At 39.1% G+C, this 19,443-nt stretch overlaps 1 protein-coding gene across 2 annotated transcripts in view; it reads left to right on the forward strand.

Annotated features, from left to right (window-relative positions):
* The window catches only part of LOC136867208 (neuroligin-4, Y-linked), a 173,660-nt gene that overhangs the window by 96,817 nt on the left and 57,400 nt on the right, over window positions 1–19,443 (forward strand). For both annotated transcript variants that reach the window (XM_067144339.2, XM_067144340.2), the window contains exons 5-6: window positions 3,293–3,478; window positions 12,049–12,242. In XM_067144339.2, the coding sequence (XP_067000440.2) occupies window positions 3,293–3,478; window positions 12,049–12,242 (380 nt within the window). The remainder of the gene's footprint in view (window positions 1–3,292; window positions 3,479–12,048; window positions 12,243–19,443) is intronic.

Genomic DNA, 19,443 nt, shown 5'->3' on the forward strand with positions numbered 1-19,443 from the left:
GACTTCTAATTCTTAATTTATTAATTACGAGCTGAGTTATAGTAATGTTCAGTTAAATAATTGGTTATACGGTCTTCAATAATTTGCCGTATATTCCATTCTGTCCTTGATTTTTAGGGTCAGTCAAGATTTAAGCACCTAGTGCAATAAATTTCAATAGATTCATTTTTAAAAAAAAGAGGCTAACTCAAATAGCATTTCTTATATAATGCATAGTGGGTGCCGGACGTGTTAATTACCGGCAGATTCAAGGTGAACGTCGCTTGTATGTATTTTTACCCGATACTGACATTTCTTCGATTTCTCCTTACGCCAGAAATGTGGATGTGTTAATTGAAATATTGATATGGAGAGAGGCTAAGAGAGGAAGTAAAATGATTGATTATGCATTTGGGTAGAAGAAGTAGACAGATTTAATAAATTAAGGCCATGTTCGCTAGAGATGGATGGAATAATCAGATGATCATGCAGTTTCCTCTATTAGAAATTCTTTAGGGAGGATAGTATAATGTTCGACCTTTGGATTGAAACAAGTATGTAATAAATAAGATATGTAAAACTTAAACCATTCTTTCAATGTGTATCGTAGCGTAGAGACTTAGATTTAAGTGGATGAATGCTGCAACATCTTGGTAGCGTAAGAAATTCAATAAGTAACGTATGAGAGTTGTATCTATGTGTAATTTAAGACTTCTTTGGCTCCGTATGGCATGTCTTTCTCATATTCGGAACTCATAGCCCAAATGATGAATTATGTTAGTCAGAAGGATTGTAATTAAGCTAGCCTGGATCTTATGCGTCCTCTCAGGGAACGGAACGGCGCATTATTATTATTATTTGCGAATGAGCCCATTAGGACTACGCAAAGTACTTAGAGACGGGCATTTGCCTGTCTTTGTGCCCAGACTTCCTTCATTCGTTTGCTGTGTGCTTCTTTTCTCTCTTGAGACCATGTTGTTCCGGTCTTCTTCCTTGGTTCCTCCTCTTGGTCAACTTGCCACTTATGAACTTTGGCTCTGAAGATAACCCAGCTTTGGATGTCTTCAGGTGTAATTCCTGCCAGTTTGATATCTGTTTTAATTTCGCCAATCCATTTTATTGTGTCCGTTTTGGCTTTACTTCGGCTTTCATAAAATTCAACTATTTGCTTGGTAAGTCTATCTGGGCTTCTTCTTCTTCTTCTTATTATTATTATTATTTAGAAGAAAGGTTGGTGTATCTGAACAGCTGAAAGTACCCCTGGACTAACCTAGGATCAAACCCACCTACATGCACTTATGAAGTCAGTGTTTTATCATCCTAGCTATTTGATGTGTAACAGTATAAAGCGATATACTAGCTGACTTGTCGCTTTGCCAGTCACTAGCCTTTTCTTTACTCTTAAACAGAAAAAAAATGTGTTGGTGTGTTTTTCTATTGTTTGTTGTCATTAATTCTGTATGTATAGTGATAGAAAAGAGGAAAGAATTACATATGGTATTTATTGATTTAGAGAAGGCTTATGATCGTGTGCCCCGCCAAGAAGTATGGAGATGCATGAGATCCAAGGGAGTACCAGAGAAGTATGTGCGCATCATTCAGGACATGTATCATGGGTCAAAGACGCAAGTTAGAAGCAGTGTAGGGCTAACGGAAACCATTCCAGTTGAAGTTGGTCTCCATCAAGGATCTGCGCTGAGTCCTTATATCTTTAATCTGATAATGGATGTTCTCTCTGAAAGTCTTAGAGATCCAGCTCCTTGGTGCATGCTATTTGCAGATGACATCGTACTATGCAGCACTAATAGAGAACAACTTGAACTTAAACTAGAACACTGGAAAAAAGCACTGGAGGATAGAGGTCTTAAAATCAGCCGGAATAAGACAGAATACTTGTGCCTCGGTGGAAAGGGAAATTATAGTGTGAAAATGGATGGAAATCAACTCCTCGCAAGTAATTGTTTCAAGTACCTTGGATCAACTGTATCTGATGATGGCAATCTAGATCTGGAAATTACACACCGAATTCAGGCTGCCTGGTTAAATTGGAAAAGGCTGTCTGGTGTCCTCTGCGACAGGAGACTAAATGTCCAAGTGAAAGGGAGTGTCTACAAAAGTGCGGTGAGACCTGCCATGATATACGGTGCAGAAACTTGGCCAATAGTACAATCGCAAAATAAGCGGTTGGATGTAGCCGAAATGAAAATGCTACGATGGATGTGTGGTGTTACTAGGAAAGACCATATCAAGAACAGCTTCATACGAGGCAGTGTTAAGGTTACTCAAGCATCACAGAAAGTTCAAGAAAGGCGGTTGCTCTGGTATGGTCACATTAAGCGCAGGGATGAGAACTATGTAGCAAGAAGAGTGCTTGACTTGGAGGTGAAGGGCAGGAGGGAGAGAGGCAGACCTAGAAGAAGATGGATGGACTGTGTGCGAGAAGACTTCACAGAAAAGCAGTTAAATGAAAACACCATTTGGGACCGAGGAAAATGGAAAAGACTTGTCAAAAACGTCGACCCCGCATGAGCGGGAAAAGACGAAGAAGAAGAAGAAGAATAGTGATTCTGTTTTTTGTCATGGTGTGCACTCAGAAAACAAGGATATAGACTTCTTTCAGTTGTGTCTTATGACAAGTGAGGAGAACTCTTGGTATACTGTACAGCTCAGTCAGCTAATGCATCTCCCCCACAGGAAACTTCAACCCTTCTTCTGGCACCAGGATTTGAACTTGGAAATTCTTCCATTTTTCTGACACAGTAGCTTTTCAGCTGTGCAAGAATATGAGCTATTGGTAGCATCTAAAGTATCAGCTATACTTACTGTAGTATGTGAAGACATCTCACTGAAAGATGCTGAAACTTGATCCTGAAGCAGGATGGAGGCAGCAATAGATGCTTGCAGCTCCAGGGCGGCCCAGCTTCTTTGATGTGAACCATACTGCAGCTGATTTTGAGCTTCCAGGAAGAACATGGACATCTCTAAACACATTCCGCACTAACTGTGGAAGATGTACCTTCACGTTACATCAGTGGGGCTTCAAAATCTCTCCAGGATATGATTTTGGAGCTGAGTTCTGGACCATTGGGCAATTTGCAGATGATTGCCATCTTTGCACATCTCATGGTAGTGGAGAGGATCTTGCCAAAATCTCATCACTGTTGGTGCAGTGGCTGGATGATTGGACATGTAAATTTAGATCTGTCTCTAAGAATTTTTTGTAAATTAAGTATATATTTTATATTTTTAATTTCTGTTTGTTCTGTGTTTTGCCATAATTTTAATATAAATATACCATTGATTTCCTTGCCAGGTTTTCTGACGCTTAATACCACAAACAAAACTGGGAACGCTGCACTTTATGATGTGCTGATGGCCCTCCAGTGGGTTCATGACCACATCAATCATTTTGGAGGAGATCCAGACAAGATCACTATTGCTGGAAACAGCGCAGGAGCTGCAATAGCATCGCTGTTATACGTCAGTCCCTTGACTCAAGGTAAACCTCAAAGAGTTGAAATGCTGAACTGGAAAATAATACAGGAACTTAAGATTGTTTTGAATCTAGTCACAATTGAGTATTTTGATGTGAATATGCCTTATAAAGTGGGATGCCAGTTTGAAAAGTTAATCAAGATGAAAATAGGGAAGATTATAATACATTATAAAATATACGCTGTGCATAGTACAATTGAGTAGGCAAGAGTTTATGCTTCATCCACTAACTATGGTTATTGAATTATTTAAGGTCACAATAAGGAAAGATACACTTCTTGAGGGTTCGGTTTTGGGCAACCAGTCAACTTTGAAAGTGTATAATGAGTACGTGCATTAACCCATGAGGGGTCACGTCCGGTAGTTTCAACCATTTCTGTTTATTTTGATCAATCATTCTGCAAACACTGTTATTATACTTCCTCCACCTCAGCACCTTTCAACAGACTCGTCCACACTTCTGTCACACCAATGGTATCTCTCTCCACTCCTTCAGTGAGTGACAAGCTGGCTATCCGGTCGTTTCGTTCGCACGCAACTCCTCACGTTACCTGTCTCCGGTCTATTCAACCATACGCAATGCACGGCGTAGACTTATTTATAATGTGGAAAGTGCACTGTTATCATTCAATGTTCAGTAGAGGTAGAAGGAGCATTGTCTACATTTGTGTTAAATAAAATTAAACATCATTTTAAAAGTATTTTCCATAAACAGAACTTGAATTTTTATTTTCAATTTCATCAGCAAAAGGGAATCTCATTATTATAATTATTATGTTAAAAAATGTCTGTGTTTAAACAGTATTACCCTATATTATTGTAACAATAAATAGCATATTAAGCAAGTGTTTGGTATTTTATTGATTTCTGGTCGAAACGACTGTATGCAACTCCTGGCGTTACACTCGGCATGCGACCCCTCGTGGGTTAACCGATTTAAGTAAAATAAAATTCATTTTGTACAGAATATAGTGAACTATATAAGGGAAGTATGATTACCTCAAAAGCTTAGCTGCTGACTTCCCACCTGAAAGGCTGAGGTTTGAAACCCGTTCAATCCTGGGTTGAGATTTTCTAAAATATTATGCGGGGTGAAGAAGGGCATCCAGCCTTAAAGCCCTGGCCACAACCAAAATGAGCCTGGGTGGCTCCAGCGACCCCAGAAATAACTGGGATAAGCTGAAGAAAGTTTATAGTGAGCTATATAAAACATATTTAAAATGTTATAACACTAATACGCTACAATACCAGTGAGAAAATGTTACAAAAATACATGTTGAAAATGTTCAGGCAGGTGAATTTAAACAAGTGGAATTTTGGGAAACTACATTTAGAAGAAAGAGCAGCTCGTGGTGATTCTGAAAAGGTGGCACATACCAGTGCTGAACGGAAAAGACTGTAGAGGGAGAGGAAGAAATGTAAACATGAAGACACTGCCTGGCTTCTCCATTCACCTGATTTATTTGCATTAAAAAGAAAACTTGTGGCAGTGCCCCAACAGAGCCTGCCCCATTTTTGGATGATGGAGGTGTTTCAACAGGGGGACAAATGAAATACAACAAATCTGTGAAAGATACAATAATACTTTCTATCTCCAATTCTTTTTCTCCGTATCAGGGGAATTGGAGAAGCTTATGTTGACATAGCTGGGCAAGAAAGAATAATAATTAATAAATTTAATTTAATACTTTATTAACAGTAATACCATTTTACATAACAGTAGAGAAAAATAAACAAAACAAAAAACACTAAAAAGAAAGTTCAATGGAGTATAAGTAGAAAAATATGTACAGATATATACAAAGGTTATATTACAAGTAGGCACAGGAAAGTAATAGTCAATTCTGGAGATTATGTAAGTGATTTCTCAATTTTGACAATGAGCAATTAAATATATCAATATCCACGTTGTTTAGAGATCTTGACATTCGTTCAATTGGCCCACTGAATGCGTAGTTAGTTCTATGCCAATTTGTAGACAATGTAGTCTTGAACCTTGTGCGTCTGTCTGGTACATGTACATAATTTTTGCAAGGAGTTGTGGACAATTCACCAAGGAATGAAGCAATTTAAAAATGAAAAGTGTATCCAATAATTCACGGCGTTGTGACAGTCTATGCAGATTTAAGGACTGTTGTAGGGATGTATAATCAACATTATCATATGAGAATCCTGCTCTAAATGAATATAAACGAAGAAATTTATGTTGTACTGAATCTAATCTATGGGTAGAGGTCTGATGAGAAGGATTCCAAACAGGTGTACAGTATTCTAGTACAGGGCGTACCAAAGACACATACAGCAATCGATAGGTAGCTAAGTTTGAAAATTCTCTAGAATATCTAGTAATGCAACTCAATCTTTGAAATGCTTTCTTACAAATATTTTCAATATGTTCATTAAACGATAGGTTATAACTGAATAAAACACCAAGGTCATTAACTTGTGAAACAGGAGTTAGAATGTTGTTATTATTAAATTTGTACTGAAATATTTTCTTCATGTTTTTAAAAACGATATTATTTTACATTTCTCATGATTAAGTTTCAACCCATTTTGAATACAGTACTTTTCCAGATGATGTAAATCTTCTTGAAGTTTTAAACAATCAAGTGGACAATTAATTTGCATAAATTTTTTTGCATCGTCAGCAAACAAAAGCAATTCAGAATTCTTAAGTATATTTTTAATGTCATTTATGTAGAGAGTAAAAAGTAAGGGCATAAGGTGAGACCCTTGAGGAACTCCACTGGTAACAATAATAGTCGCAGAAAAATGATTCCTTATTTTAACAATCTACAGACGATTTTTAAGATACGATTCAAACCATGAGAGGAGAGGCTCATTAATTCCGTAGCCTGTTAGTTTTTGCAGCAAGATATCGAGGTTGACAGTGTCAAAAGCTTTTGAGAAGTCTGTATAAATGCAGTCCACTTGGGAGTGGTTCTCTATTATATCCAAGAGGAACTGATAGAATAAAAGAAGAGTGCTACAGGTTGACCGTCCTGAAAAGAATCCATGTTGCTCATCAATGATGATGTTTCTAAAGAGAGGCGTGATTTTGTCAAGAATTATTGAGTCAAAAATTGTGGAAATATGAGATGAAATTATAACCAGTCTATATTGTTTTATGTCAATTTTATCACCAATTTTGAAAACTGGACTAACAGATCCTTTCTTCCATTCCACTGGAAAAATGCCTTGGTTTAATGATAAGTTGAACATAAAATAAATGACCAGTACTTGAGCAGGTAAGTTGAAACACTATCAGGTCCTACAGTTTTCTTTAATTCCAGAGAATCAGTTTGTTGTAAATTTCTGCCTTACTAATGTTTATAACTGATAGATTGACAGAGAAAGGATAATCACATGACATACTACTACAATTCTGATAAGAAAAATAAACAGATGAAAAGTGGTTAGCAAAAAGATTGACAATATTTTCTCCAGTATCTGCTGTAACTTCATTAAAATGCATTGTTGAAGGAATATTATTACATGACCTTTTAGAACTTAGATATTGCCAGAATTTCTGTGGATTGGAAGTAATACTTTGTTCACAGTTGGAGACATACATTGTATACCAAGATTTAGATTCAGACTTGCATTCGTTTCTTAATTTCGAGAAATGCTGGTAATCACTATTGAGACCTGATATTTTGTATTGCTTGTGTGCTTTCTTCTTTTCAATAATCAGGGACTTCAATTTATGATTAAACCACTTCGGGAATTTGGGAGTCTTAAAATTCCGTACAGGGATGTAAAGTTCCATGTCATAATGCAATACTGAATAGAAGATTTCTACTGCTTTATCAATTGATACATTTTGAAACATCACCTTCCAGCTGAACTGTAACAATAATAATTTTGTCCATTATAGTCACCATTTAAAAAGTCAAAATACAAACTATCAGCAGGCAAGGAATTGTATAGCTCATTTATAGGTAAAGAAATCTCTAATGCTGGGTGGTGTCTATCGAGGGGAACAATGTTCTCATTACTAGATTTTACTTCAGTGGAACTGGAGTTACTGAAAACCAAATCAAGAAAGTGATTCAGAAAATTTGGGATAGCATTAAACTGATTTAAACAGAGATAAGAAAAAGTGTCTATAACTAAACTGGACTGCATAGTGTGGTTACCTACTGACATAAGGCCAGAAGATGTTTCTTCATTTACTATCCAATTAGGATGTGGTAGATTGTAGTCACCAACAATGAGCAATAAATGGTTTTCAATCGAAATATTTTTAGACAGGAGACTTGAGTGGAAGGTATACAGCAACAATGATTAATTTTGTGGTGTTAAAAGTCAGGGACACAAAATACTGTTCAACTGTGTTAATGCACAGTATCAGAGTAGGTTTAAACCATTTGTTAATACAGATCATTACCCCCCCCCCATGGGATGCCTTCGTACTCGTTAAAGAAGACCTATCACATCTGAAAATTGAATGCATTTCGAGTCCAAGTTCCACATCACTAATTTCATCATTTAAGTTTGTTTTGGTTAATACCATGAAGTCATAGTCAGCTAAACATGAAGAAATTTTAAGTTCAGTTAGTCTGCTTCGAAGTCCATTTACATTTTGATAGTATCCTCTAAAGTGTTCAACTAACCTTTTTATTGATGTCTTTGGTACTTTCTTAGTATAGTGTATCTGATCTCTGTGAAATGATTCCCTATCTACATTTTGTATTGTATTCCTGATATAAGTTATACTTTCTAAATCATTGTCTGTATCACTTAAGCTTTTGCCATTAGTATTAGCAACCCCCCCCCCCCCCCTCATTTTCTTAATTAGTTTCCCGAGAGCATTCTACTAGATATTCTATTGAGAAGTTTCCTTTTCTATTAAGATGTAGCCCATCTTTTCTAAAATCACTACCTCTAAGCCAACTATTACCATCAACAAAAAGGACATCTCCATTTCGGCATAACCAGTCAAGAGTGGAGTTTACAGCATCTATATAGCGATAATCAACATCATGCCGATATAAAACGCCACTGAGACAAAGCTTTGCTGCTGGAAACCTCCTTTTTATCGCAGTAATAAGCCTATCAGTTTTGGCCATTATGTCACTAGGTGTTGAGAAATTATGAAGGTCATTTGTGCCAATATGAACTATCAGGGCTTCAGGATTTTCTTTAATACTGTCACTGTTTACATGTTCAGCAAGTTGACCCACTCGTATGCCTGGATAGCAGTACGCAATTCCCTCTTCAACTTCGGGTTCAACATTTCTTATCATCGAGTCCCCCACTATTACAGTACGGGCTTGTTTATGGACCGGTCGCCGATGGGATTTTTTTTTGTCTTTTCGACACTGCAGCTGAGTCATGTTCTATGATTACCTCATGATGTCCGGCTCCATGGCTAAATGGTTAGCATGCTGGCCTTTGGTCACAGGGGTCCCGGGTTCGATTCCCGGCAGGGTCGGGAATTTTAACCTTAATTGGTTAATTTCGCTGGCACGGGGGCTGGGTGTGTGTGTCGTCTTCATCATCATTTCATCCTCATCACGATGCGCAGGTCGCCTACGGGTGTCAAATCAAAAACCTGCATCTGGCGAGCCGAACTTGTCCCCGGACACTCCCGGCACTAAAAGCCATACGCCATTTCATTTCATTGCCTCATGATCATTACATTCTAACACTTGAAAACTGTTTTGTGTCACTAAATTTCTATTTACAGAATCTTTAAATGCAGCATGTTTCTGGTTAGGCCTAACATTCTTTAACTTAACCTCTTTAAAATCATTTTTGTATTGCCTCGGCATTTCAACATTATTTGTTTAAAGTTCTTCAATTCCAGCAGAGCATTTTCTAGATCCGTTGATAACATTTTAATTATTTAATCTTTGGATGAGAGTTCAAGTTCCAGATCTCTTATTCTAAACCTCAAATGCGAGGAGTCCAAAGTGAGGTTATCGGAAACGAGATCATCTACCGGATCCGACACTTCGCTACCAAACGTATTCTTAAATACGCACTCATAAGAAGCATTAAGACTATTAAGACTAGCATTACTTCCGTGAATAGATCCATTGCACTTCATACACATATTATTACCAAACATATCAGCACTCGGAGAAAAACTAAATCACTGTTTACCGCCATGTTGGCAATAATTAACATAATTTTAACACACTTAGGTATGAATTAATCTTTTCTTCCTGGTTTATATGAAACTAATAAATATCCACTAAATTTAGATTTGGTATTCTTTCAGGTTCATGCTTTGTAAATGGAGACAAATAGCATGGAAACATTACATGTCATGAAGACTTTGCTCTACTTCCTCAGAAGGAAACCAGGACTGTCCTAATTGGATCGTGGTTCTCGTTTGAGGAAGTAGAACTAAAATAATTTGCCATGCAGTTTCTCATTTCACGTGGCATATATGCAAATTCTGAAAGCATCACTTTATCCTTTATATTTTAATTCCAATAAAATAGTGCATTAGAAAATTTTCTCTGCAGCAGCTCTGCATGAGAGAACACTGGTAACAGCAGTTATATTGGTAGCACAAACTCATGCTAATAACAAAATAAAATGTAATTCATGTGTTCACCATGATGTTAACAGATTTTGAAAGTCTTGTCCTTTTTAGTTGAAGGTGTAGATCAATGCATTTACCGGTACACATATTGTTGAAAACTTTTACTAATGTTTCTTACATAATCTTAATTCTTGAACCATGGTATATTTGTAGGGGTACAACTGATCTTTTCTTACAGCTTTATTTGTTGTCCACTTAGAGATTCTGGACTCTAATTTATGCATTGATTTTGTAGGATTCTACAACAATAGAGAACTAGTCAAGTTTTTCATCCATTAAAATGACAGGCCTGTCACTTTCTATGTCATGAACCAAACTGGTTGCACAAAGTTTATGTACAGTATTGTGATTTGAACAAATGGAATGAGGAAAATGGGTAGAAATTTTTTTTTTTTTGGCTAGTTGCTTTACGTCGCACCGACACAGATAGGTCTTATGGTGATGATGGGACAGGGAAGGGCTGGGAGTGGGAAGGAAGCGGTCGTGGCCTTAATTAAGGTACAGCCCCAGCATTTGCCTGGTGTGAAAATGGGAAACCACGGAAAACCATCTTCAGGGCTGCCGGCAGTGGGGTTCGAACCTACTATCACCCGAATACTGGATACTGGCCGCACTTAAGCGACTGCAGCTATCGAGCTCGGTAGGTAGAAAAGTTTAGAAATAATATAGAGTTAGAGGGATGTTCCACCATTCAACACATTGCAAGAACATTAAAGTGCCAAGTGTTTCGCATTGGTCTATAAACTTTCAATCAATTGATTCATACTGCGATAATGCATTATTTTCCAGTAGATAGAAGCAGGACCAGCAGTTATATTCTGTGTTCCACGAACACATGACAATTTTTGAAACCAATAACCAGAACTTTTAAAAGCCAAGTGGTTTGTCCATGTACATTCAATGTATATATGTTTCACTAGTTTAGTCAGATGGAGGCAGGACAGTCAAACTCATAAACGTTCTTGTAACGCCAATATTACATATGGCTAAAAGTGTTTCATTTGTATATGTGTGTTTTCAAACAGTACAAGTGTTCCCAGTGTTCCGTGTCCATGAACGTACAACAGTTTAGGCTAGAACTATGTCTTTGTACATTTTGCTTCAGTAAGTGTGTATTTCATCCAATCTTTTTCAGATAGAAACAGGACTGTCAAATCCAAGAATGCTCTTAGAGAGCCAAGGTTCCATACCATTATAAGTGTCCATATTGTGTTTGTATATATTTTCAACCAGTACATGTAATTCCAGTGTTCCGTGTTCCATGAACACAAGACTGTTAGAGCCAGAACTGGGAACTTTCTAAGCTCCACATTCTGCTTGCCAAGTGAACGTTGCATTTCAAGGTAATGTCTAGCAACTCATTGATGTGTTTCCATGCAATCACCTATAGGTACAGGGTTTTTCATTATCATGTTTGTTATCAGATTCCCCTTGATTTAATTTTCACCAAGAACTGATGATGACTCCAAGGGAGTCGAAACTGATTGCACTGTGTTGAATGGTGGAACATCCCTCTAACTCTATATTATTTGTTAGACGTCAACACGGAAATGAAGATCATAACTTACGATAGAAAAGTTTAGTTCATTTGCCTTTAACTGATCACCTTTGCAAAAGCTTGTTGCATTAAAAACACTCTCTCTTCAGTAGTGAACATTATCACCAGTATTTTATGTAAATGCTTGCTTGTTGTTTAAAGCGGCCTAACATCTAAGGTCACTGTTTGCTGTTCGCTAACGGTCCCAAGACCTCTACCTTCCCATACCATTCAAGGTCATGCCATTGACTCAGCCTGGCTGCTTCTACCAACTTAATTTTCTCTATTAACAGCGTACTATATAGTTCAACTTGCTGGAGGTAAAAATTGCGTGGTACACTGTATAGTGTTCTGGAAGTATACAAAATATTAATGAAACCCAACTTAAACAACTGATGTTTCCCTCTCTGCTCATTGCTTTGTAGATGATGCAGTATGAGAGTCTACTGTGATCTTGCACATTATTTTGTTTCAGATGTCTTTAACCAAGTGATGTTATTCAGCGGTTCAGCTCTTTCTATTTGGGCGATAGATTTGGATCCTGTCACAAGCAGCCGAGCTATTGCTTATGAAGTTGGCTGTCAGAATGGCACAGATGACGACTTGCTGCTTTGCTTAAAGGAAGTGGAAAATGCTCTCGATCTGACGAAGGCGTACAAGAAAATATTGGCAAGTTTCTTTCTTGCTATCATGGAGAAAATATAGTGGAGGAGGGCAATTAAAAAATGTATAGAGTTTAAGTTTGCCTGTCCTGTGACTAAATTCCAAGCTTGCAGATAATGAAAGTAGACACTGTGAAAAAAGGGAAAGGACATAATAGGTGTAAGAATAAAATTTCTATCTTGCAAATGTACTTCTGCAGATATTAGAACAAAACTAGTAATAGTTGTGTATGCACCCCTTGTAAGAAAGACTCTCCAATGAGAGTGGGCAGTGTTGGTCATGAATAGGAAACTAGGCATCAGTGTGGTTACAGGAATGTTGGGACAACACAAACACCTAGTGCGTGAACTGAGGGAGTTAACTACTTATGATTAAAATCCTCTGACCCAGCTGGTAGTGGAAGCTGGGACTTTGCAGCCAAAGGACATTAACACTGGGTAGTTAGTCCTGAAGCTTGTTTCAACAGAATCAGAGAGAGGCTAAGTACAAAAGGAGAGGAAATCAATTCCTGAATTTAGCTAAGAACCTCCAGGTCAGTGATGTCAATAGATTATTCTTGTTATTTCCTTTTAATATATAACACCACAGGTCTGTGACCATTGCACAAAGCAGCCTCTAGGAAATGTAAAAGAGTATAGAAGAATGGTTGCCAAATGACCAATGCAATTTACAGTCTTGCTACCACTTTTCTACCTACCATATCAACTTCTGATTGACCAAAAGACAAACCCTGTCATTCAGTAGTGTGGTCTCAGTTTCAACTTATGTGCTGAAGAGCGCATTGGATGACAAGGTCTCTCCACTGCTGTTGGTGCCCTGCAGGCAATTATTGATAAATATTCACCACCATGTTCTGGGGCCAGCCTGCAGGGACCCAGTGTTGGGACATACGATGGACATGGCCATTTATTTGGAGTCAACGATGGGCAATGATGACGTGAAGGTGGTGGTAATGGTGGTGATTATTGTTCAAAGGAGGAGGTATAACTCGGCAACCATCCTCTCTTAATACTAACCAGAGGGAAAAATGGAAGGGATCCGGCACTTCAAAAAATGTAGGTATTGGCCAAAGAAAGACAAGGGAAACAAAGGGCATGAAAATGAAAGACTCCCTAGGCCTCGAATTTTCTAATACTGTCAGGGTCAGAAAAGAACAAGAGTTGACAAAGGGAGGCCAGATAAGATAGATGAAAGTGAGGAGCCTGGTGCAAGTAAGGGCCCCGTGGTCACGAACCAATGCTCCCAAGTTAAGAACCCCTGGGCCCTCTTTGTCACCGCTTACAGAAGTCGGGGGATACTGTGGATGTATTCTATCACCCTCACCCACATGGGGAGAGATGAAGGCCACTGCTCCACAGCATTTCCTCGTTTGAAATATGGTTGATGTACAGTATTATCAGGATTTATCGCTAGCAATGATAATCTTAATGATACTGTCCAACTTCTTTGGAGAGAGAGAGGACAATAGCAGAGTTCAGACACAGCTTGATGTTATTGGAGTTGGAGGCTGCCACCCATATAGGCTAGAGTCACTGCAACATAGTTGTGGCTTTCTCAATATGGTCATAAACTTAGGTCTCAGCATCATCATCATGAACTAATATACTTCCTAAACAGGTAAAGCCATCAACTTTTTCCAGACAAGTGGTTCCGACATCGATGTTGACTTGCATTCCCACTACCCAGTCTTCATAACTTTAAATTTTTCAGAACGGATACATAGGCCAATCATGTTGACTGCATGGTCCAGTTTTGTGGTGGCCAGCTGGAATTGGATGTCATTATTGGCCAAAAGAACAGTATAATCTGAAAAGACGATCTATCAGCCTGTCTTGGATGGTCCAATTGATGCTTCCAAGTGTGATGTTACCTTTCTCATGACAAAGTCTAAACTGATTATGAAAAGGATTGGTGATAGGATACATCTTTGCTGAATGCCGGTGATGATTACCAAGAATACAGTATGTCCAATGTTGGTGGATGTGGTAGGATCTTTGAAGAGTTAAGGTACAATCTTTGAAGACGGTGATGAAAATTTATCGTATACCATATACCCTGAGGATGGCCCACAGTGAGTCATGATGGGTGTTGTCATATGCCTTTTTCAAATCAATAGCATTTATGGAGAGTGCATAATATCCAATGTACTGTTCAATAATATTATGTAGGGCAAAGATCTGGTCCCAACACTATCTATCACTGCAGAATCCTGATAGTTACTGCCACAGATATCAGTCAATGGCAGTTCATATTCAGTGAAGTAAGAATATACAGAAAACCTTACTGGACACTGATAGAAGTGTGATTCCCTGCCAGTTTGCACACTCTGAACTGTTTCCATTTTAGGATAACTGAACAATTATCCCCTTCTTTCAATCATCTGGGACATTCTTTTGTCTTGTACATTGTAATTGTGACAATATTAAAGGCTCATCAAGCGGGCTGGGATTGTTTAGGAGATCTCAGAAATGTTTAATCCACTATTCATCCAGTTTATCCTGGCTTAGCGAAAGTTTGCCATGTTCGTCTTTGATTGGGACATTTGAGTTATGGTGTATTACCATCAATCTGTGACAATGCTGTAGAGAGATTTTTAGTCCCCATGACCTGCAGCATCTTGGCTTCTTGTCCTTTCTTCAGGAGCTAATTCCTCTCGTCACAACAACAAGTTCACTTCATTCAGCAGTGAAGTTCAGCATACTGTTGGGTTGCTTGCTTCTTATCATCTGTCTTGGCATGCTCAGCTTTGCATGTTTTCTTTCAGTTATCAACTGCCACAATCTGCCTTATAAATAATGTTATTTCCATTTTCTCCTTTGGTAGCCAATAATGTCTTCAGTGCAATTGTGTATGGTGGTCTTGACTGCAGCCCAGTTCTCTTCAATTTTTTTTTCTTTCTTCAGCTGAGTTTGTAATTTGCCCTGACCAGGAAATGATCAGAACCGATGTCTGCTGCTCGGTATGCATGGCATCATGGAAAAATGCTCTCCATCTGTGGCTATATGGTTGAGCTTTTGATCACACCATCTGGAGATCTTCAGGTCATTTTATGGATGAGATAAAGTTGGAGGAAAATGTCTCTAACACAGCGATTGCTATGATTTCATAAGGAGACAAGCCATTCTCTGTTTTCACTTAGACAGTCCAACAAAGCAAATGGAGAAACAGTTCTTTCCATTCTGCATTGGTTACTGTCCATAATCATAAGTAATAAATTTCACATCATTCCGTACTGAAGAGCAATATAATAAAAAAAACTAAAGCTAAAAGGTTTTCACCTATTCAATACTATTTATTTTAACCTAAAAAACATTACACTTATTTGATGAAATTAGTTTAGGTCTTACTAGAGACTATCTTTCCTGTAAGTGTGTCACACTATGAAATATACATGTAAAAATCACAAAATTTACGTACAATTGAGAAATACAGCCAAATCTAACATATCAGGGGAGAGAGACAACAAAAAGTCATAGGACAAAGTTGAAGATTACTCCAAATTGAACTGAGATTGTGCTATCCATTTTGTGATAGGACTTACCGTTTAGCCATGAAATACGTCGAAACAAAGGTCTGCATGGTCATTAAAATTGCCTCCATATTTTGATATTTTTTGGGTTAAAAAGTGAAAAATTTAAAGATCTTGGAAATTTTCTGATGGTTACAGGCTAAAATATATAATTTTGCCAAAATTCAAATTTCTTGCACATCTGGCAGATTAAGCCTCAGTCTTGATTTTGGGGGAGGGGCGTAAAAATTAGGACATTCAGGAAATTAAAGGTAAAAAAATACGCATATGGTCATTATTGCCCCTTAAACTGATAGCAGTACAGAAATTTCACCAAAATAGTCTATTTATATACTGTAGACAGATAAGGAATCTGCTCCATGTACAACACCTTCTGGTTTATGTTCACTGGACTTAGCCTGCAAAACAGACCATTCATGATATCTCTTTTATTAATCCTTCTGTCGAAAAATTCCACATGAGAAAAATGTTTTAGAAATGGATTTCAATCAAGGTTGGTCGATTTCCAGTCAGAGAGTAAAATCACTGTTTGAAATAGGTTGAAATGAAACCTTCAGTTTTTATGTTATATTATAGGTGTGTGAAAATTGCCAAGAACAGTCTTGAGGCCCTATCGTGGCACATCATCAAGTGCATCCTGGAGTAGACCATAGAAGTCATCCTTCTCAGTGTTGGTCAGTGTTACTCATTGGTATAGACTTGGATGATCATAAACTGGTTGTAAACAGTTGAGAAACATGTGGTGATTTCTGTTGTTCACTAGCTTCTATCCAACAAGGGAACTGGTCATTTATTTGTTTAATATGATCTCAGCTCTTTCTCATGTCTGTTTTTATAGCCAGAAAATAAAATAAATGATCTTTTCACCAGTAGCCATCCACTCACTACTCTCTCTCTTTCTTAGCATTAATCCCGACTTGCAGGGTCTGCTGCTTTGCTACATCTCCTCCATTTCTGTCTGTCGTTGACATCTTCTGGTGTTAAGCCAACACTGTGCATGTCTGCCCTGATGTTGTCAGTCCATCTCTTTGCCGGTCTTCCTCGTGGTCTTGTTCCCTCTGGGTTGATGTGGAGCGCTGTTTTGGCAACTGAGTCGTCCTGTTTTCTCATGACGTGGCCGTACCAGCGGAGACGGGCTTCCCTCACTTTGTCTATGATGGGCGCGACACCAAACCTTTGCCGGACGTCCGTGTTCCTTATGTGGTCACATCGGGTCAGCCCCATGGACCATCGAAGCATCTTCATCTCCATGGTTGTCAACATTTGCTCCTGTTGTTTCGTCATGGGGCGACATTCAGTCCCATAGATCGCTGCTGGCCGTACCACACTCTTATAAACTTTTGCCTTTAGATATTGAGGCATCTTTTTATCACAGAGGACTTCAGTGACCTGTCTCCACTTGAGCCAAGTTGCATTTACCCTCATCCGAGTATCAGGAGTGGTGTCACAGTTTGAGGTGACGACAGATCCCAAGTACTTAAATTGCATGGTCTTCTGCAGATCTTCTTCACTGATACTTATGGTACCTCTGGTTTGGGGGCCACATTCCAGGTATTCTGTCTTCTGGATATTGAGGTGCAGTCCATTTTCAGCCAGTCTGTCCTTCCACGTTTGAACCTGATGCTGGAGTTCAGGGCGGGTTTCTTGTGCAAGTACCACATCATCGGCATAAAGAAGGGTCCAGGGATGTGAAGTCTGTATGTCAGCTGTTGCCGTATCCATGCAGAGGATGAATAGCAATGGTGAAAGGGCAGAACCTTGATGAACACCCACAGTGATATCGAAAGGCGGAGAGATTCCAGCAGGACTCCGGACGACACTAGTGGAATTGCGATACAGAAGTTGCACCCAGCTTACATACTCTTCAGGGACGCCATGACAGCGAAGAGCTCGCCAAATAAGTTCGTGTGGGATATGGTCAAAAGCCTTTTCTAGGTCTAGAAATGCCATGTGTATACTCTTCTGTCTCTCTCTGTGCTTTTCCATCAAGAGGCGTGTGGCATGGATAGCATCGATGGTACTGCATCCCTTAACAAATCCACACTGGTTTGGTGTTACAGAGACAATACATCTGAGTCTGCTGTCAAGTACACGTTCAAAGATCTTGAAAGTATGACAGAGGAGTCGTATAGGGCGATAGGTCGAGCAATCACTCACATCTCCTTTTCCCTTCCAGATTGGAACTGTTGTGCTAGTTGTCCATGAGTGTGGAAGCTGTTTCTCGGCGATGATTTGGTTGAAGAGTGAGACAAGGAACTCTGAAGCAGGCTTTCCGAGCATTTTCCAGATTTCCGCTGGTAAGTCATCTGGACCAGTTGCTTTTCCATTTTTCATTTTGCTAATGGCAAGCATTACTTCCTCGGATGTAATTGAGGGAACAGGGCCTACGATAGGATCAGGACTAGAAATTGGTGGATGCGTAAATTCTTTGTTGCTGATGTTATTAAAGTAATCTGCCCAACGCTGGAGAATGGATTGTTGATCTCGTAGCAGTTTGGCGTCGGCTCCCTTGATGTGCAGGACGTGTCCAATGTCCTGAGTTGAACGGTGACTGGACTTAGCAAGACGATATATATTGTTTTCTCCTGATGGTGTGTCGAGCTGGTCGTATAGTAACTGGTAATAATGGTCCTTTGCTGCAGCTACAGCTCTTTTTGCTGCAGATTTCAGGTCGCGATATTGCTGAAGATCAGTATCAAGACGTGAGTTCCACCAAGTCTTGTAGGCTATCTTTTTCTCCTTGATTGCTTGCTTGACTTCGTCTGTCCACCACCAGGTTTGTTTATCAATATATTTTCGTCCGGGTATGGTTTTTCCCAACGTTTTTGTCGCCGCCTGATGTATCTGTTCCACAGCATCTTTCCACATGTCTTGAACCGATTGATCGGACTTCACGGAGAAGTTTTCCAAGGCTGTCATCAACTCGTTTCGTTGGGCATTCATCCGCCACCACTTAATTCGGTCAGGCCCAGTCTTAGGTTTAGGTTTGGGTTGTGTAACATTGCTACGAATATCGAGGACAAGCAATCGGTGTTGAGGGGCAATGCTGTCATACGGAATTACTTTAGTGTCCGTTACCAGCTTAAAATCTTGTTGACGGATTAGCCAATAATCAATCTGAGTAGCATGCCCACCGCTTGTATAAGTAGCCAGATGTGTTGGCCTCTTTTTAAAATATGTGTTGGTAACAATCAGATCATGAGCCTCTGCGCAATCGAGTATCCGACATCCGTCATCGTTTCGCACACCAAACCCATGTCCTCCATGGCATCGCATATATCCTTCTTTGTGCGACCCGACATGTCCATTTAAATCTCCTTCAAGAATAATGGACTCATCCTGGGGAATTGCTCGAAGGAGGGCATCCAGACTGCTCCAAAATTCATCCTTCTCATCCTCAGTGCATCCAGTTTGAGGTGCATAGCAAGATACAATGTGGGCAGTGATGGAAGTAGAGTCAATCTTGATAGACATAAGCCTATCTGACACCCTGCTGACACTGGTGACATTGTTGCGGTAGTTCTGGTCGACGACTATTGCTACACCATTTCATGTACTGGTACCATGATAGATGAGTTTGTAGCCATCTCCGATTTCTTTTGCCTTTGAACCTTTCCACTTGGTTTCCTGGATGCAGGCAATGTTGACACGTCTGTTTTTAAGCATTTCTGCTAGTTC

This window comes from Anabrus simplex, chromosome 3 (genome assembly GCF_040414725.1).
Source record: "Anabrus simplex isolate iqAnaSimp1 chromosome 3, ASM4041472v1, whole genome shotgun sequence".
NCBI lineage: Eukaryota > Metazoa > Arthropoda > Insecta > Orthoptera > Tettigoniidae > Anabrus > Anabrus simplex.